Source organism: Conger conger, chromosome 18 (assembly GCF_963514075.1).
Source record: "Conger conger chromosome 18, fConCon1.1, whole genome shotgun sequence".
Taxonomy (NCBI): Eukaryota; Metazoa; Chordata; class Actinopteri; order Anguilliformes; family Congridae; genus Conger; species Conger conger.
Genome location: NC_083777.1, coordinates 31,454,124 through 31,474,568, shown reverse-complemented (window position 1 = coordinate 31,474,568; position 20,445 = coordinate 31,454,124). Strand labels below are relative to the sequence as shown.

Genomic DNA, 20,445 nt, shown 5'->3' with positions numbered 1-20,445 from the left:
TGTGTGTATAGGTGTGTGTGTGTGTGTGTGTATAGGTGTGTGAGTGTGTGTGTGTATAGGTGTGTGAGTGTGTGTGTGTGTGTGAGTGTGTGTGTATAGGTGTGTGTGTGAGTGTGTGTGTATAGGTGTGTGAGTGTGTGTGTATGTGTGTGTGTGTGTGTATAGGTGTGTGAGTGTGTGTGTGTATGTGTGTGTGTGTATAGGTGTGTGTGTGTGTGTGTGTGTATAGGTGTGTGTGTGAGTGTGTGTGTATAGGTGTGTGAGTGTGTGTGTATGTGTGTGTGTGTGTGTGTATAGGTGTGTGTGTGTGTGTATAGGTGTGTGAGTGTGTGTGTATGTGTGTGTGTGTGTGTGTATAGGTGTGTGAGTGTGTGTGTATGTGTGTATGTGTGTATGTGTGTGTGTGTGTGTATAGGTGTGTGTGTGTGTGTGTGTGTGAGTGTGTGTGTATAGGTGTGTGTGTGTGTGTGTGTGTGTGTGTGTATAGGTGTGTGTGCGTGTGTGTGTACCTCGCACTGGTTGGTGAGCTTGGTGGAGGTGATGTCCAGCTGCTGGTACTGCTCCTTCAGCTTGGAGAACTGGGCCTCCAGACGGGTGTGCTCCAGGGAGCCGCTGTTCAGCTGGGCCTTCAGCCCCCGGTGCTCCGCCTGCAGCCCCTCGCTGTCCTTAACCAGCTGCCGGTACGTCTGGTTCAGCCTGGACACGCAGGGAACAGCGGTTAAACACCTTCAGTCTGGACACGCGGGGAACAGCGGTTAAACACGTTCAGTCTGGACACGCGGGGGAACAGCGGTTAAACACGTTCAGTCTGGACACGCAGGGGAACAGCGGTTAAACACGTTCAGTCTGGACACGCAGGGGAACAGCGGTTAAACACGTTCAGTCTGGACATGCAGGGGTAAAAACGGTTAAACACGACCAGCCAGGAGGGACACACCCTCACAGGTTTTACACCGTCACAGATAAACGGGCCTGCACCTTCTGCCTCCTACCAGCAGGTGGCACTGCGGAGCCACCCTGAACCAGCGCATTCATACTTCCACATTTTCATATCAGGTCAAAACTCTTTTTTGTCCTTTTGATTATTAATGAAAAATGGTCCACACCTCTTTCCTCAAATCAGTAGAGAGCTGCTGGTTTTCCACCCTCCCTTTACCTGGGAGTCAGGTGTGACAGTCTGGCCAATCAGTAGCACAAGAAGTAATCAGTAGAAAAGAAAACTAGGGCTACCCATACCCTTGAGATCTACTGTCCTGTATATTTTTATTTGAACCCTAATTTGCCACACCTGACTCTATTAATTTATGCATTGACATATCTAGCTGCTGAATGAGGTGTGCTTTGTTAGGGATGGAGTGAAAAGGTATAGGATGGTAGATCTCCAGAAACAGGGTTGGGCAGCCCTGCTCTAGCTGTTGAATGAGGTGTGCTTTGTTAGGGTTTGGAGTGAAAGCCTACAGGATAGTAGATCTCCAGGAACAGGGTTGGGCAGCCCTGCTCTAGCTGCAGAATGAGGTGTGCTTTGTTAGGGTTGGAGTGAAAAGGTATAGGACGGTAGATCTCCAGGAACAGGGTTGGGCAGCCCTGGTCTACAGCTTGGTCTACAGCTCTGTTGATGGCTGATGGTTCTGTGCGGTCCGTTTGGCCGGTCTCACTCACTTGTCGTTCTCGTCCTTCAGGCTGTGCAGCTGTTTGGCGGTGGCCTCGTGGTTCTTGCTTTCCAGAACCATCTTCTCCTGCTCGGCCTTCAGGGCCTTCTCCAAGTCCTCCAGCTGGGCCTTCTGCTGCAGCAGCTGGTTGTACCTGCGACCGAGCAACAGCGTAACTACAACAACCGTCACCGAGCGATAATGTAACTACAGCCACCATCACCAGGTGACACTGTAACTACAGCAACCATCACCGAGCAACACTAACTACAGCAACTGTCAACGAGCGACACCGTAACTACAGCAACCACCAACACAACGTAACTACAGCAACTGTCACCGAGCAACACCGTAACTACACCAACTGTTACCAAGCAACACCTTAACTACAGCAACCGCCTCACATCAGTGTGCCATGCCTTAACTACCCCTGACGCAACCACCAGGGTGACGCACTTAAACTACATGGGAACTGAACTGATACGTACAAACATCACTGACTGAGTGACAGACCTGAATTTCACCCCTGTACATCCAGTAGAAAAATATTTCATAATATGTTCCTATTGCAGCCATTAATAGAGGTAGCACAGTACAGTCAGCACAAGGGTAAGGTAGTCAAAAAGTTGGACTATCCCTTTAAGTGCAGCCAACCTGATAATAGTACACCAACACCCGCCAAAGAGACACGCTAACGTTCAACAGCACAACAGTCCCTGACACTGGGGGTGGGGGAACAGTGCGTGTTATTTGGGGGTTCAGGCCTGGTCTTCGCCCCCTTTTTTGCCCTTCTGTTACTTTATAAAGCATCTTTGTAAGAAAAAAAACCGGTAAACAAATACAATTGAATTGAATTGAACACCAAACAGGCACCACAACATACAACATTTCACACAACTGTCACAGCAGACACAGAACTACCCCTGAACTTCCCACCGAGCTTAAACGGTAGTACGGCCATTTTAAGACAATGCTCTACTTTCAGCATCGGATAGAGATGTGGTTGCTAACCGTTCCCTTGGCAACAAGCCACAGAACAATGGCGGTCATTTAGCTGTGGTTCAGCAGCGCGGTGTTCAGTGAGATGTGCTCGCGATTGTGTCGTCTGAAGCAGAGCTGACCGTCTCCGTCTCATCACCGGACATAACAACATTAAGACGTGACTCAACAACACGAGTTGTGAAGACGTTGCGACAGCATTGGGGCAAGGCTGTGCAGAGGTTGTGTGGGAGCTTTGAGGGGAAGGTTGTGTCATCTGAACACAGCAGCAGCAGTTACAGAAGGCAGGACTCAACACCAGGTCATGTATTTAAAAAAAAAAAAAAAGGCTGTGTAGAGGGTGTGAGAACGTTGAGACAGCTTTGAGAAAAGGTTGTGGGAAGATTGTGGAATGGTTTTAGGAAGGTTGTAGGACAGTTGTGAGAAGGTTGTGATGTAAGAGCGTTGTGGGAAGGTTGTGGGAAGGTTGAGACAGCGTTGTGCGTGTTGTGGGAAGGTTGAGACAGCGTTGTGAGTGTTGTGCGAAGGTTGAGACAGTGTTGTGAGTGTTGTGGGAAGGTTGAGACAGCGTTGTGAGTGTTGTGTGAATGTTGACAGAGTGTTACAGGAACGTTGACAGAGCGTTGCAGGAGCGTTGCGGGGCTCACCGGTCCTCCAGCTGCCGGTGCTCCAGCTCCAGGCTCTTGTGGGCGGCCTTGAGGCCGCCGTGCTTGGCGATGAGCGCCTCGTACTCCCCCGCCTGCCGCTCGTGCAGCGCCGCCAGCCGCTCGTGGTCCCGCAGGAGCAGCTCCTGGGCGGAGCGCAGCTCCTCCCGCTCCCGCAGCGCCCCCTCCCTGCCGCTCTCCGCACTGCACTGCTGGCTCTGCAGCTGGGCGTTCTGCGCCCGCAGCACGGCTCCCTGGGAGCTCAGCGTGGAGCTCTCCACCTGCGGGGGGGCAGACCGGCCAATCAGCTGGGGAGAAGGGGGGGGTCACCTGAGGGGACCGACCGATCGCCTGAAGAGACCGGCCAATCAGGTGTGGAGAAGGGGGTGACCTGAGGGGACTGACCAATCGCCTGAAGAGACCGACCAATCAGGTGTGGAGAAGGGGGTGACCTGAGGGGACTGACCAATCGCCTGAGGAGACCGACCAATCAGGTGTGGAGAAGGGGGTGACCTGAGGGGACTGACCAATCGCCTGAGGAGACCGACCAATCAGGTGTGGAGAAGGGGGTGACCTGAGGGGACTGACCAATCGCCTGAGGAGACCGACCAATCAGGTGTGGAGAAGGGGGTGACCTGAGGGGACTGACCAATCGCCTGAGGAGACCGACCAATCAGGTGTGGAGAAGGGGGTGACCTGAGGGGATTGACCGGTCCCCTGAGGAGGCGTAAGTGCGGCACTCAGTGAGGGGCGTACCTGCAGCTTGGCGTTCTGGGTCTGCAGGGCGGTGTTGTTCTCCTGCAGGGAGGCCGTCTGTCTCTGCAGCACCAGGATCTGCGCCTGCAGGTTCCCGCTCTGCGTGTCCAGCTGCTTCAGCTGCGAGCGCAGCGCCTGCTTCTCCGCCTGCAGCGTGGCGTTCTGCAGAGAGAGAGAGCCAGAGCCTGAGCACCAGGGCCTGAGCACCAGAGCCTGAGCACCAGGGCCTGAGCACCAGGGCCTGAGCCTGAGCACCAGAGCCTGAGCACCAGGGCCTGAGCACCAGGGCCTGAGCACCAGGGCCTGAGCACCAGGGCACCAGAGCCTGAGCACCAGGGCACCAGAGCCTGAGCACCAGGGCCTGAGCACCAGGGCCTGAGCACCAGGGCACCAGAGCCTGAGCACCAGGGCACCAGAGCCTGAGCACCAGGGCCTGAGCACCAGGGCACCAGAGCCTGAGCACCAGGGCCTGAGCACCAGGGCACCAGAGCACCAGAGCCTGAGCACCAGGGCCTGAGCACCACAGCCTGAGCACCAGGGCACCAGAGCCTGAGCACCAGGGCACCAGAGCCTGAGCACCAGGGCCTGAGCACCAGAGCCTGAGCACCAGAGCCTGAGCACCAGGGCACCAGAGCCTGAGCACCAGGGCCTGAGCACCAGAGCCTGAGCACCAGGGCCTGAGCACCAGGGCACCAGAGCCTGAGCACCAGAGCCTGAGCACCAGAGCCTGAGCACCAGAGCCTGAGCACCAGAGCCTGAGCACCAGGGCCTGAGCACCAGAGCCTGAGCACCAGAGCCTGAGCACCAGGGCCTGAGCACCAGGGCCTGAGCACCAGAGCCTGAGCACCAGGGCCTGAGCACCAGGGCCTGAGCACCAGGGCCTGAGCACCAGGGCCTGAGCACCAGAGCCTGAGCACCAGGGCCTGAGCCTGAGCACCAGGGCCTGAGCACCAGAGCCTGAGCACCAGAGCCTGAGCACCAGAGCACCAGGGCCTGAGCACCTTCCTCACGCTCACACATAAAGGTACCAAAGGTGACTGAAAAGGTACAAATGTTTGTTGCTGGGGCGGTACCCTATAGGTACATAAAATTCTACCCCTAGCCAGGAATATATTATTTGTAAATTTGCTTGCGAAACATACGCATTTGTACCCAAAGGGAACATTAGTGTACGTTCAGGGCACAAATTTGATCCTTGAAGAACAAAAATGTGCTTCCACTGTCACTTCATTTCTGAGAGTGTACAGACTATTGTCAGCTACAAATGAATTAAGACTCTGTAAGCATATAGTGTTATAATGTTTTATAATGTGTTATTATGTGTTAAAGTGTGTCATAATGTATCATAATGCACCACAGTGCGCTGTACTGCGCGACTGCACTCACATTCCTCTGTAGGTATATAACACAGTGTGTTATAATGCATCACAGTGTGTTATAATGTGTCATAGTGTGGCTATGGCGGCTGCACTCACGTTCCTCTCCACCTCGATGAGGCGGTCTTTGACCTTCAGCAGCTCCCTGGTGGCCTCCTGGCTCTCCCTCTCCCAGCGGCCGGGCCCCTGCACCTCCTCCCCCGGCCTGGGGGGGGTGCTATGCACCATGCGCTCCTCCTCCTCCCGCTGACGCAGCGCCTCGTAGTTCTTCTTCACCTGTCAGGGGGGTCAAAGGTCAGCCTGCAGCCCACTCCTGGAGCCTCAAACTCAAACCGCCAGCCAGTGGCCCGGGCTCACTTAGGCTATGTGGTTACGTGTGTGTGTGTGTGTGTGTGAGTGTGTGTGTGTGTGTGCGGTTATGTGAGTGTGTGTGTGTGTGTGGTCATGTGTGTGTGTGTGTGTGTGTGTGTGTGTGTGTGTGTGGTTATGTGAGTGTGTGTGTGTGTGTGTGGTCATGTGTGTGTGTGTGTGTGTGTGTGGTCATGTGTGTGTGTGTGTGTGTGTGTGTGGTCATGTGTGTGTGTGTGTGTGTGTGTGTGTGTGGTTATGTGTGTGTGTGTGTGTGTGTGTGGTTATGTGAGTGTGTGTGTGTGTGTGTGGTCATGTGTGTGTGTGTGTGTGTGTGTGTGAGAGAGAGTGTGTGTGTGTGTGTGTGTGAGAGAGAGTGTGTGTGTGTGTGTGTGACTGAGTGTGTGTGTGTGTGTGGTCATGTGTGTGTGTGTGTGTGTGTGTGTGACTCACAGTCTTCAGCTCCTGCCGCAGCTGCTGATTCAGGTTGGATGACTCCTCCAGTCGGGCCTCCAGGGCAGCGATCTTCTCCTCTTTGATCTCCAGGGACTTCTTCAGGGTGGACTCCAGCTTCGCCTCCAGCAGCCGGTACCTGCTGCGGGGTCAGAGGTCAACAGAGCCTTGAAAACTACAGAAACTGACAAAACTACACACAACAGAGAGCATACAACTACAGAAACTATGGCAAAACTGCACACAACAGAGAGCATACAACTACAGAAACTATGGCAAAACTGCACACAACAGAGCCTTTAAAGCAGAAGAAACTATGACAAAACTACACATAGCAGGACATCTAGATTCTCATCTGAGTCTGCCTGCGTTCGCCTTCGGGCACCTGGGCTTGCTGGAGATAAGACTGCTTGTGAGTGCGGAAAACTTTTCTGGAGACAAAACAATACTCTGGAGGCAGCCGTGCAAGCGGTGAAGACACCGGCGCTGCTGTTTACACGATAGGGAACATGGGATCAGAGCGTCATCCTGCGCCAGGGCTTGGTTCAGTCCTGCGGCCTGTACTTCAGTGTCGAGTTCAGGTCAGAGCAAACATCGCGTTCAGTCTACTTTAAATCAATCTCTTTTGTTCATTTTTTTCTTTTGTTTAGGTTTTTCAGTTCTGCTTGTTGTTGGGGGTGTATTCCCCATTTGATTTATCTGTAATGTACAAAAATCAATAGCAGAAAAGCTGTTGCGAGCCCTTTTGATGTCGCGGCCGCTGACTTGTGGAAGGCCCGTGAGACAAACCGGACCCTCCCCTGCTGTCAGTATCAAAGTGGCGGTGTAAAGGTGCCCAGGGGCGAGATAAGGGGGGTGACCCCCCCGTCACACACCACTGATTACACAGCCATCCTGCAGCTCCACAGCCCAACAGCCTCCCCTTTGTTCCTGAACCCGCTGCACCAGATACACACAGCCTTGAGTGAGGGCACTGTAGAGCTGGACTTATAGTGCTGTCTTCTTGTGTGACCGTGTGTGTGTGAGTGTGTGTGTGTGTGTGTGTGTGTGTGTGTGTGTGTGAGAGAGTGTGTGTGTGTGAGTGTGTGAGTGTGTGTGTGTGTGTGTGAGTGTGTGTGTGTGTGTGTGTGTGTGAGTGTGAGTGTGAGTGTGTGTGTGTGAGTGTGAGTGTGAGTGTGTGTGTGTGTGTGTGTGTGTGTGTACCTGTGGTCTGAGCTCTGCTCCTCCTCCAGGAGTCTCTCCTTGTTCAGGCCGATCTTCTCCAGCTCCTGGTTCAGCTTCTCCAGATCATTATTCATCTGCTGGGTCCTCAGCTTCTCACTCACCAGATCCTGCAACCAGCCAATCACATCTCACTAACATAACCAGCTCCGTCAACCAAGCAATCACATCTCACTAACCGAGCCTGCACAGCCAATCACATCTCACTAACATAACCAGCTCTTGCAACCAGCCAATCATATCTCCCCAGCACAACCAGCCAATCACATTACAAGCTCAGCCAAACACATCTCACCAACAAAACCAGCCAATCAGATCTCATCAACACAACCAGCTAAGCCAATCAGATCTCAGTAACACAATCAGCCCAGCCAATCATGTCTCACCAACACAACCAGCACAGCCAATCACATCTCACCACGTCACCCTAACCATATTTTAGATAGCAAAAAGAAAAAGGTGTACATGAAAATCTGAACTAAAATAATATCTATAATATATAATCTATAATATCTACTAAATATCTATCCATCTGAAGCTGAAACGGAAGCAGTGGAGAAGCCTACCTCCCGCAGGGTGAGCAGGGTCTTCTTGTCCATGGTGGCCTGTTTGAGCAGCTCGTTGTTGTCCTTCTCCAGGTCGCGCGCCCGCCCGCAGGAGTCCCGGTACACGGCGGCCTCCTTGCCCAGGGCGCGGTTCTCCTGCTCCAGGGCGGCGAGCCGGGCCTGGGTCTCGTCCAGCGAGGCGTCCCGGATCTCAGCCTGCTGCCGCAGCCGGCGGTTCTCCTTCTCCAGCTGCTTCTTGTCCTTCTCCAGCTGGGCGCTCTCCTGCTCCAGGGCCCGGCCCTCGCGCTCCAGCTGCTCCAGGCGCTTGCTGGAGATCTTCAGCTCCTCCAGGCTGCGCTGCAGGCCCTGGTTCTCCTGCTCCACCTCCCGCAGCTCGTCCTCCAGCTGCTGGATCTTGCGGGAGCTGTTCTCCAGGGCCTTCTGCAGCCGCTGGTTCTCCGTGTCCAGGCCGTGGAAGCTGGCCTCCAGGCGCTCCGTCTTCCGGCTGGAGGCCTTGAGGAGCTCCAGGCTCTTCCGCAGCTGGCTCCTCTCGTCCTCCAGCTCCCGGTTCTCCTGCTCCAGCTGGGCCGCCCTGGACCCGGCCGCCCGCAGCGCCTCCCCGGACCTCCTCAGCTCCAGGTTCTCCTCCTCCAGCTGGCCGTTCTCCTTCTCCAGCACCTCCAGCTGCAGCTGGGTGGCCTTCAGGCCGTCCAGCCTCTTCCTGAGCCTGCGGGCCTCGGCCTCCAGCTCGGCGTTGTGGCGCTCCAGGCTCTGCGCCCTCTCGCGGGCGGCGGCCAGGCCGGAGAGCCTCTTCTGCAGGCCCTCGCCCTCGCGCTCCAGCCTGCGCAGCTCCCCGGCCTGCTCCTCCCGCTGGAGCTCCAGCTCCTTCTGCAGCCGCTGCCGCTCGAACTCGGCCTGGCCGAGCCGCGCGGCCGCCTCCCGCGCCCCCTCGTGGAGGCGCCGGTTCTCCTGCTCCACCTCCCGCGCGCGCGCCTCCGCGCTGGCCTCCGACCGCAGCCGCAGCGAGGACACCGTCTGCGTCAGGTCGTCGTTCTCCTGCCGCAGGACCTTCAGCTGCGACCGGGCCGGGGAGACAACGCCGCGTCAGCACGCCGTCACGGGACCAACCCCCCCCACCCCCCCCCGGGGACACCACGACAACGCCACAACATTCTGCAGTGTTTAGTGTTCGCATTTTTGGTCTCCAAGGAACATGTGTTGCAAACTAAATATACACACCACACACACACATATGCATATACAAACACAGTTTATGTTTTTTTACTTCAAAGCAAACTGCTATTTACTCTAAGATGTTCAATATTTATCGATGCAAAGCTTAGGAAATGCACGCAAATATGTCAACCCATTTTGAATTGGATTGAAATTGAGGGAGATAAAGAGAGACACAGAGAGAGAGAAGAGATGGAGACAGAAATAGAGAAAGATGTGGAGACAGAGAGAAAGAGAGAAAGGAGAGAACTCCCTTCAGGACTGTTCCATAAATGGCCCACTAATCCGATTTTAGAATGATGAACTAACTAAAGGGCAATTTATTGACCTGCTGACATCCAACCCTTTTCATCAGTTTTACCCTGCAAAGCGTCACAATAACAGCCTTGTGCATCTTCATTATGGAACTGTGAATCCTGTTTTCCACTTCAGACCACAGATAATCTAATGAGAGGTACTGGGCTCAAACAGAGACCCCCTTATGTCCACATTACCCACTCAGGGCGCACTCAGATTAAGCTGTAATATAATTTTGTGAGCTCAAATCAACATTATTCAATAAGAGGCTTAGTTCTGCGTTTGCTTTCTTCCCTCATAAGAGTGTTAAGTCTAAGGAAAACTTAGGCTTATTTTCAGCCTATGTGTTTCTGTAATATCAGACAAAAAAGGCAGACATTTTATTTCAATGTTGCCTTTCAAAGACTTGCCTTCATCCTTCATCTGCTGGCTGTGTGCGTGTGTGTATTAGTGTGTGTGTGTGTGTGTGTGTGTGTGTGTGTACCTGTCTCTCTGAGGTCTCCTGCAGTGTTTTCAGGGTTTTCTCCAGCTGGGCCTTCTCCTTCAGCAGGTCTGCACTGAGACTCTCTGAGCTGCGCAGAGTCTGCCTGTCTGCGCTCAGCTCGCTGTTCAGCTGCTCCAGCTGCGCACACACACACACACACACACACACACACACACACACATTTTAATTATGAAATACATTATAGGAACTGAAATATAACACAGCATGCAGTGTGATTAATCAATGTCCCGTCAACATCTACTTCTCTTCCTCAATGTGTGGTTTGCATGCGCTGGCATGGCCACATGAACACACAGACACACAGACACACACACTCACGCACGCACACACACACACGCACACCACAATTGCCAATGAGCCGCAGTACTGGAGCCAGGCAGATGAATAAAGGAAACACACTTTTAACAATCTACCCCCCGCTAAGCAGCTTATAGCTTCAGCCGGTCGGATGGCGGTTCAGTTCCTCTGCAGTCTCCACACAATCTCTCCTCACGAGGAGCCGCAGAGGGGCGGGAGGGACATCAGAGCTCCCGTTTCAGACTGAATCAGCGCTCCCGTTTCAGACCGAATCAGCGCTCCCGTTTCAGACCGAATCAGCGTTCCCGTTTCAGACCGAATCAGCGTTCCCGTTTCAGACCAAATCAGCGCTCCCGTTTCAGACCGAATCAGCGCTCCCGTTTCAGACGTAATCTCTCCTTGGTGTGGCCGAGGCCTGGTTGCGCCCTGCCTCCTGGTCTGAAGGCACGGCGAGCTTAGGAGCTAAAAATAAGCGCCTTCCAGCCGCAGGGGAGAGCGGGTACGTCCTGAAGAGAAAAAAGACCTCCTCCGGAGCAAGCGCCCAGACTGTCTGATGTCTTTGCGCTTTGTGTGTTTCTGAAACTCTGTACGCAGCGTTGTGCTGCCCTGTGTCTGACACTGCCTTGATAACGGAGTCTTTAAAGAAGATAAAAATACCTGCAACGCGAAAAACCATCTCTGATGAAGTTATCCATTGGGCAGATTTGTCTGGGGCAGATTCTGGTGACATTTTAACTACTTTTTAACAAAGTACCGACCGGAATTAGATTTTTATTTTAATCCACAGACAGTGTTCCTGTTGTCATATGTAAATTCTGTAATACATTTTTTATTAGATTTAATTATATAATAGATTCTAAATAATTAATAGCTGCACCCCAATGCCACAATAAATCAAAGGTAAGGGCTATTCCTATAAATGAAAGCATCCTGTGGCCTTGACCTCTACAGACTCATTTCTGTTATCAATGAAAGTTCCATCACCCTGACCTATAGAGACAAATTTTTCTGTTATGAACCAGCCCCAGTCCCTCTCTAAAATGGCCGCCCTCAGCACCAGTTAAGATTCTGACAGTAGCTCCAGTCCCTCTCTAAAATGGCCGCCCTCAGCACCAGTTAAGATTCTGACAGTAGCTCCAGTCCCTCTCTAAAATGGCCGCCCTCAGCACCAGTTAAGATTCTTACAGTAGCTCCAGTCCCTCTCTAAAATGGCCGCCCTCAGCACCAGTTAGATTCTGACAGTGGCTCCAGTCGTCCTCTAAAATGGCCGCCCTCAGCCCCATGCGCCTCCCCCGGCCTCCTCACCCTCTGAGTGAGCCTCTGGTTCTCCTGCTCGGCCCGGCGGAGGCGCGCGCCTCCCTCCTCTGAGGGCTCCCCGGTGCTCCTCAGCTCCTCCACCGTGCGCTGCAGGGTCTGGTTCTCCTTCTCCAGCTTCAGCAGCCGGCTGGAGGTCAGCTCGCTCACCTCGTGCCCCAGGGACTTCTGTGGGATGGCTGGGTACGACAGCGGAAACAGGGCTAGGCGCTAGGATAAACCCTAATGTGTGTCATTACACATTACTTACATGAGTAAATGGCGGTTTGGTAGTTATTACATATTAAACTACACATTAATTGCATGAGCAAAATGGGTTTGGTAGTTTTTACATATTAGTTACATGAGTAAACTGGGTTTGGCAGTTATTACATGTTAATGACACAGTAATAACATGAGTAAACTGGGTTTGGCGGTTATCACACGTTAATGACACATTAATAACATGGGTAAACTGGGTTTGGCGGTTATTACACATTAATGACACATTAATAACATGAGTAAACTGGGCTTGGAGGTTATTACACGTTAATGACACATTAATAACATGGGTAAATTGGGTTTGGCGGTTATTACACGTTAATGACACATTAATAACATGAGTAAACTGGGTTTGGCGGTTATTACACGTTAATGACGCATTAATAGCACGGGTAAACTGGGTTTGGCGGTTATTACACGTTAATGACACATTAATAACATGAGTAAACTGGGTTTGGCGGTTATTACACGTTAATGACGCATTAATAGCACGGGTAAACTGGGTTTGGCGGTTATTACACGTTAATGACGCATTAATAACATAGGTAAACTGGGGTTGGAGGTTATTACACATTAATGACGCATTAATAACATGGGAAAATGAGCTACCCTCGCTGAGCTCGGGGGCCTTGCTGAGCTGCTCCAGCTCCCAGCCCAGGTGCAGCGACTCGTCCATGCTCTGCTTCTGAGCCATCTCCAGAGACAGGTTCTCCTCCTGGAGCTCCTCAATCCGCTTCCTGTCTCCATCCCGATCCTGAGAAACACACACATCACACACACACACACACACACACACACATACACACATACACACATACACACACACACATACACACACACACACACACACACATACACACATACACACACACACACACACACACACACATACACACACACACACACATACATACACACATACATACACACACACACACTTATGTTACCTGATCAGCAGGGGTTCACAGACTCAGACACCAACAAGGGATTATGGAGAGGATGTAGAGAGTACAGTGGGCGAGAGAGAGATGAAGATAGAGATGGAGAGGGGGGGAGAGGGAGATGAAGATAGAGATGGAGAGAGAGAGAGAGAGAGAGAGAGAGACCCTCACCATCTCCATGTCGTGGATGCGGGCCTGGAGCTGCAGGCTCTCCTTCTCCAGCTGGTGCAGCTTGTCTGAGCGCGCCCGCGAGCCCTCCAGCTGGCCCTCCAGCATGGCCTTGGTCTCCAACAGCACCTGGTTATCCTCCTTCAGCTCCTACACACACACACACACACACACCTTCAGCACCCACAATACACACTCACCGCATCGATGACAAGGGCCCTACTGCAGACCCGTTCTCAGCTAACACCTCACATTCACACACTGGGGCAGTCCCAGTTCCCAAACTGCCACCCTGGCCATGATGAGCTCTATGGTAGGCTGGTCTCTGAGACATGCGGCACCCTGACTTTGTAGAACTCTATGGTAGGCGCTCATACCTCCACGCGGGCCCTGTAGAACTCTATGGTAGGCGCTCATACCTCCACGCGGGCCCTGTAGAACTCTATGGTAGGCGCTCATATCTCTATGCAGACCCTGCAGAACTCTATGGTAAGCACTCATACCTCCACACGGGCTCTGTAGAACTCTATGGTATCCGGCCACACCTCTACCCTGGCCCTGTAGAACTCTATGGTATCCAGCCACACCTCTACCCTGGCCCTGTAGAACTCTATGGTAGTCCCTCATACCTGCACGCGGGCCCTGTAGAACTCTATGGTAGGCGCTCATACCTCCACGCGGGCTCTGTAGAACTCTATGGTGCTGCTCATACCTCCACGCTGGCCCTGTAGAACTCTATGGTAGTCCCTCATACCTCCACCCTGGCCCTGTAGAACTCTATGGTAGGCGCTCATATCTCTATGCGGACCCTGCAGAACTCTATGGTAAGCACTCATACCTCCACACGGGCTCTGTAGAACTCTATGGTATCCGGCCACACCTCTACCCTGGCCCTGTAGAACTCTATGGTATCCAGCCACACCTCTACCCTGGCCCTGTAGAACTCTATGGTAGTCCCTCATACCTGCACATGGGCCCTGTAGAACTCTATGGTAGGCGCTCATACCTCCACGCGGGCTCTGCAGAACTCTATGGTGCTGCTCATACCTCCACGCTGGCCCTGTAGAACTCTATGGTAGTCCCTCATACCTCCACCCTGGCCGTGTAGAACTCTATGGTAGTCCCTCATACCTCCACGCGGGCCCTGTAGAACTCTATGGTAGTCCCTCATACCTCCACGCGGGCCCTGTAGAACTCTATGGTAGGCGCTCATACCTCCACGCGGGCCCTGTAGAACTCTATGGTAGGCGCTCATACCTCCACGCGGGCCCTGTAGAACTCGATGTCGTGCAGCCGCTCCTTGTAGCGCCCCACTTCGCTCTCCAGCTTGTCGACGCGGATGGCCTTCTCCCGCAGGGCGTCCAGCTCGTCACGGTACGCCCGCGCCGACCGCGCGTCCGACAGCAGCTGCATGTTCTGCCCAACGAAACACACCGCCGTGTTCCCATGACAACAGACATTCACTTTAAATATTCATGCTCTGCGGAATCGCACACCGAATGTGCCACAAGCAGGACTTTCCTCGTTAAAAAAAAAAAATCTTAAATATGATTAAATCTTCAGTTTGTTGATTTTCAACCTCGTCGATACCGGCTCTGTATGTTCTAATGACCTTGATATGCACGCCTTTGAACGTCGCTTTGGATAGAAGTGCCTGCTAAATAAGACGTAACGCCCTCATTTACTTCCATAACATACGGTTGCGTTCAGATAATACTGTCGACACATTTTCATTTTCTTGGAGAGAGGAGTTCTCTCATGGCTGCCCAGCTCCGAGCTCTCAGACAGTCAGAATGGATGCCAAACCTCCCCCCCTTCCCGCCTCCCCCACAAAATCACACACTGTGTTCCTTCCTCTTCCCGTCTTACTGGCTGAGAATCAAACGCAGCGCCCAATTTACACCAGCTGACGAGTAAATGACATGGCAGCCAAAACTATGTGATTTTGGGTTTTTTTTTTTAAAGCCAAGTCGCATCTCAGATGGAGTTTCCCCTCGTAAAGAGCCTTGGGACCAGTAGGGGGTCTAAGTGCCGCGGTCAAAGTGAACGCATTAAAGCGTGTTTACTTCAAAAGACTGAAAACAGAGAATATTTCTGACTCTAGGGGGTGCTTTATGACACAGCTCAGTCATTAACTCGTCACGCGCGATGAGAATGAACTACAGAGTGGAGACCGAGCTTACTGGATGTGTCAAACTTTGGAGGTTACAGGAATTGGGCGTTGGCAGTGATTGGTTGGTGGTGCACGTCAGTCATGGAGCTTTAACTGTGATTGGCTGGTGGTGGGTGTTGGACAGAGAGCTTTAGCAGTGATTGGCTGGCAGTGGGTGTTGGACAGAGAGCTTTAGCCGTGATTAGCTGGCGGTGGGTATTGGACAGAGAGTTTTAGCCGTGATTGGTTGGTGGTGGGTGTGAGTCATCGAACTTTAGCAGTGATTGGCTGGCAGTGGGTGTTGGACAGAGAGCTTTAGCCGTGATTGGTTGGTGATGGGTGTCAGTCATGGAGCTTGAGCGGTGATTTGTGTGTCCCTCACTGCACCTCCTGCTGGATCCTCTTCAGCTCCACCTCCAGATTCTCCAGCTCCTGCCTGCAGTCCATCAGCTGCTCGCTCTTCTCCTCCCTGAGAGAGAGAGAGAGAGAGAGGGAGGGAGAGAGAGGGAAGGAGGGAGGGAGACAGGGAGAAAGGGGGGGGGGGGGTTTAGCACACACAGAAAACATGTCTATAATATTTACGATGTGGGTATTTGCCAGCATCATGCTTTTTTCAGAAGAAATGCAGGTAAAGTTCCCTTAACAAGAACGCAAGGATGGATGCACTGGATTTGAACCGGCAACCCTCGCTGGCCACACAGTGATCACACCACCGCCTGCAGAGCCGCCCCACATCGATGGGACAAAGCCCACACACCCGACTGCTCTACACAACATCTGAACACGCTACGCTCACACACACTCACACACCAGACCTCGCCACGCTCCACATAACAGCCCATTCACTGTCCCACAGGAGCTCAGCCAGCTCAATGAGCATGGACACCAGCTGTCATCTGAAACAAATAACTCTCACAAACACTCCACTGTTTACACCAAAGCCTGCTGACGGACAAGAGGAGTCCACACATTGAACACCTGTCCAGGTAGATCACAGCGCTCGTGGCAATGATAATAAAACACACCCCACGCTCCAGCTCCCTCACGTGTGAGGAACACGCCCTTGGGCACAGCTGAACTGGGCTCATTAAACACTGCCGCTAAGTGGCACACTCACTGAACTAGGACAGAGCAGGACCGTTATAGTCGACCTACAATCACTATTATCACTAATATCACTGTTATTATTCAAATACCGCTCATACTGCTCGGTCGTGGACGTTTTCAGAGTTTCCCAACCAGTGAACTAAAAACTAACCATGCGTCATTAAAATGCATTTTGCTCAAAGCCCTGAAAGATTTAGGCCCACTGTTGACGTGTCACATCAACGTCAGGCCATCGCCCACGGTGTGCCATGAGACTGTGGATTTGTAAAACGTGCTGGGGAAGGGAAAAAAGGTTGGGAAACGCTGGTCTCCTCGGGAATCTGTTCCCAGTCGTATCCCAGAAGCTGTGACGGTGGGAGTGTTGTGTGTTTCGGAGCTGGGCGAGAACTGAAGACCCGCAGGCCCGTTCTGGCCCGTTCTGGGGGTGAGAACGGGGACACAAGGTCAAGGTTCAACCCGACCCTGGTCCTGGAGAGCCGCAGGGTGCGCTGGCTCTCGTTGTCACTCAGCACTCAGACCAGACCAAAGCAGTTGATTACACAGTTATCTCAGCTCACCTGGTTTCTCAGGTCTAAACTGGTCGTTGATTTTAAGGTGAAAGCAGAAACCAGAAGAACCTGTTCGTCTACCGGGCCAGGGTTATGTGTGCAGGCCTGCTCGAGATCATCCACAACGGATCACAGATTTCTCACTCACACACTCACACACACACACGCGCACTGAATGGCTCAAACTGTGAGGCTAATGAGTGTGAAGGGCAGCCTGTAGCCTAGTGGCTAAGGTACATGACTGGGGCAGCCTGTAGCCTAGTGGCTAAGGTACATGACTGGGGCAGCCTGTGGCCTAGTGGCTAAGGTACATGACTGGGACCTGGGAAGGTTGGTCGTTCAAGCCCCTGTGTAGCCATAATAAGATCTGCACAGCTGTTGGGCCCAGTGGAGGCTGCAGCCCGGAGCGATGTAGTCAGCCGTCGCCCCCTCCCCCCCTCCTGCTGACCCCCGCCACAGGGTCACTCATGAGGGCTCATTCTCCCTCTCTCTCTCCCTGTCCCTCCCACTCTCTGTCTCTCTCTCTCTCTGTACTGTGCTCTCACTCTCTACATCCTCCCTGTAGACCCCTGCTCATCGATTAGCATTAGTCAAAATGGATACCATTTCACTGATCCAGCATTAGCATTAAGGTTTGCACACTGTCAATCAAGAGAGCCAGACAGTGTGTGTTTCTAGAGGAGGAAATAACCTAGGGCACATTTAAGTATTCAAATATGTGTGCGTACGTGTGTGTGTGTGTGTGACTGTTTTCAAATGTGTTCATTCCTTCTGACAAAAGTCACCAAGACACGAATAACAAAAATAACATTTTTGAAAATTAAAAACTAATTTCCTGTTCCCTGAATTGAAAGGCACGCAGCAACACCCCCGACAGAGCCGTACGATCACCGTTCTCACTGCAGGGAAGCCGATAAAACAGGAACAAACTGAAGGCTTGGTCAGAAATATGCAAATCTCCAACTGTAGGCAATCCTAGTCTCCCCCATGACGGAATTCACATTGCTGTTAAGAAAGCGATAAAAAGAGTGACAATGCCTTTTCATTTCTGTTTTCTCTTTTACACTGTGAGCACAGAACGTTTCTAACGAAACAGGGAACAGGCAGGGAACAGGGAACCGGTCGAGGAACTCAGTGAGGCGGATATTCTGCATACATCAAACCGAATTAGGCAGGCAGCACTTAACATTCAAATGCAGTCTGTAATGTCTTTCTCCTCATACAGCCATGCACAGCCAAGCTTCAGCTGAAACACGCACAGGTAAAGGAATAATCCTGCACACACACACACACACACACACACACTCTCTCTCTCTCTTCTCCAAAGCATGTGATGTAGACAGGCATTTCTTTAACCCTTTAAGGTGTGAGATCACAGATATGTGATTAGAGGGTTCTTAGCCAGATTCCTTTCGGATCAGGGTGGTCGCACGCATGCACGCACACAGGCACACACACGCAGGCACACACACAGGCACACACACGCAGGCACACACACACAGGCACACACACACACAGGCACACACACACACAGGCACACACACACAGGCACACACACACACGCAGGCACACACACGCAGGCACACACGCAGGCAAACGCACGCACACCTCGACCCTTATCTACACCAGTCAGCCTGTATCTGCAGGGCTCTACCTGTGTGAAACGGGCTGAAGAGGAACAAAGGAACGTGTTCCCGGTTACCGCAGCCTCTACCACGCACCAGCGTCAGCGCAGTGCGATACCGTCGCCGCAAATCCACCCTTCCTCCTGCCTCCTCGTCCTCTTCCTCACCACACGATTCCACACACATCTCACAGCGCAGAAAGCGTGCGGTTCTGCAGAATCGCTGTGCGACGCGTCGGATCTCAGGATGCGGTACTGACACGGCCGTAATTACACACAGCCACAATTATACAATTATACATAAGCTGAATGAAGGAGGAGGATGTGGGGCTTTACCCCTCCCTGCCCCCCTCCCTGCCCCACCAGGGGCAACTGCAGCCAGCAGCATCAGCTCAGCCCCGTTTAATGAGAGGGAGAACATTTCTGTGGGTTTCAGCTTTACATGCCATCTCTGTGGTAGGAAAACGGCTTCACATTTTTTGAGCTGTAGGAGACAAAATAATTGGAGCAATACGAGAGGCAGCGCTGAGGAGGGAGAATGTGTTGAGGTGGCTGACGGGGTGAAAATGACTTCTGGGTATTGTAGGCAGGTGTGATTACCCATGGGGCACTCCTGCTCACGCACCAGGGGGTTCTGGTCCCAGAGAGACTCTGCTTCTGCTTTCAATCAAATCCAGGCCCAGGTGTCCAGGTGAGGTAACCGCGTAATCCACTGCATAAACTGATCAAACGAGTGCTGCCGAGCAACACAAAAAACACAGAGACCCCACAGCTGTCCAGGGGTATTTTATCCAACTGTACCCAAGCAAGATTTGGGTAAATATACCCAGGGCACTGCAACACACAGAGTCAAAGAGCTATAAAGACACTGTTAACCACAGGGGTTCACAGAGGTATACGTCTTTAACACGCTTTTTTAGCAGCAGACTAACAGAGCTGCAGCTCTCAGGAAGCTTGTTCCTTTTTTCTGACCTGAGCGGAGGAGACAAAGACAGGTTTCAGGCAGATTTTACTGCAGCTGTCGCCTGTGAGTCCCGTGTACAGCGCTGCTCTCCCGCTGGGAAGGGGGGGATTGTGGGCTTTCCTCCGACAGGCTAAGCCCCCAACTGCTAACAGGCTGTGCTAACGATGTGTGCTAACGGGCTATGCTGATGTCGTATGCTTACGTGCTACGGCAACGGTGTGTGCTAATGGGCTGCGCTAATGTCATGTGCTAACGGACTGCGCTACCAGGCTATGCTCACAGGCTATGCTAACGGGGTGTGCTAATGTTGTGTGCTAACGGGCCATGCTAATGTCGTATGCATACGGGCTACGACAACAGTGTGTGCTAATGGGCTGCGCTAATGTCGTGTGCTAACGGGCTGCTCTACCAGGCTATGCTCACAGGCTATGCTAATGGGGTGTGCTAACAGGCTGTGCTAATGTTGTGTGCTAACGGGCTGCGCTACCAGGCTATGCTCACAGGCTATGCTAACAGTGTGCGCTAAGCAGTAGCGGTCAGCATCCAGCGGAACCCATCATTCTGATTGGTGACTCTCTGTTGCCCTCAGGCATTTCTACAACTGAGCCTTTCACTAAATCCAGACACACCATGACACACCGTGACCCACCACGACACACCACGACAGTTACCATCAACAAGAATACCATTCCAATAACTGGACAATCACCACCATTATTATCAGTATTAAGGGTGGACTACAGTTCAGCGTTTAGTTTAAACCAAGAGGAATACACAGACGAGAACAGAACTTAGGCGACTATTTTACACAGTGAACTAATTTAGCCGTTTAATAGTTTACACACGTTTTTAAGCTGTTAGGTTATTACTGCATGGGAAAGGCTCCGTCAGCACTTCTGTACACAGTCTCTGGAGCTCAATTCCAAGCCCTCTTACAGACGCGGCGGTGATTGGCTCTTAACTCCAGGCTCTCGTGCAGATGACTCTCAGCGTGCCGTTCCAGCTGACTCAGGGCCTCTTATCTCGGTCCCTCCGCACAGCGC

General features: G+C 52.4%; 1 protein-coding gene across 3 annotated transcripts in view; it reads right to left on the bottom strand.

Annotated features, from left to right (window-relative positions):
* Positions 1-20,445, bottom strand: part of ccdc88ab (coiled-coil domain containing 88Ab) — an 81,166-nt gene that overhangs the window by 14,355 nt on the left and 46,366 nt on the right. For 2 of the 3 annotated variants that reach the window (XM_061228861.1, XM_061228860.1), the window contains exons 9-22: positions 15,547-15,628; positions 14,265-14,423; positions 13,011-13,157; positions 12,508-12,652; positions 11,629-11,816; positions 10,006-10,143; positions 8,013-9,065; positions 7,429-7,556; positions 6,226-6,364; positions 5,524-5,700; positions 4,049-4,210; positions 3,296-3,573; positions 1,660-1,803; positions 510-696 (exon numbers count right to left, since the gene is read on the bottom strand). In XM_061228861.1, coding sequence (XP_061084845.1) covers positions 510-696; positions 1,660-1,803; positions 3,296-3,573; positions 4,049-4,210; positions 5,524-5,700; positions 6,226-6,364; positions 7,429-7,556; positions 8,013-9,065; positions 10,006-10,143; positions 11,629-11,816; positions 12,508-12,652; positions 13,011-13,157; positions 14,265-14,423; positions 15,547-15,628 — 3,127 coding nt within the window. Of the gene's footprint in view, positions 1-509; positions 697-1,659; positions 1,804-3,295; positions 3,574-4,048; positions 4,211-5,523; positions 5,701-6,225; positions 6,368-7,428; positions 7,557-8,012; positions 9,066-10,005; positions 10,144-11,628; positions 11,817-12,507; positions 12,653-13,010; positions 13,158-14,264; positions 14,424-15,546; positions 15,629-20,445 lie in introns of all 3 variants that reach the window. The other variant, XM_061228858.1, reaches the window with a different exon arrangement.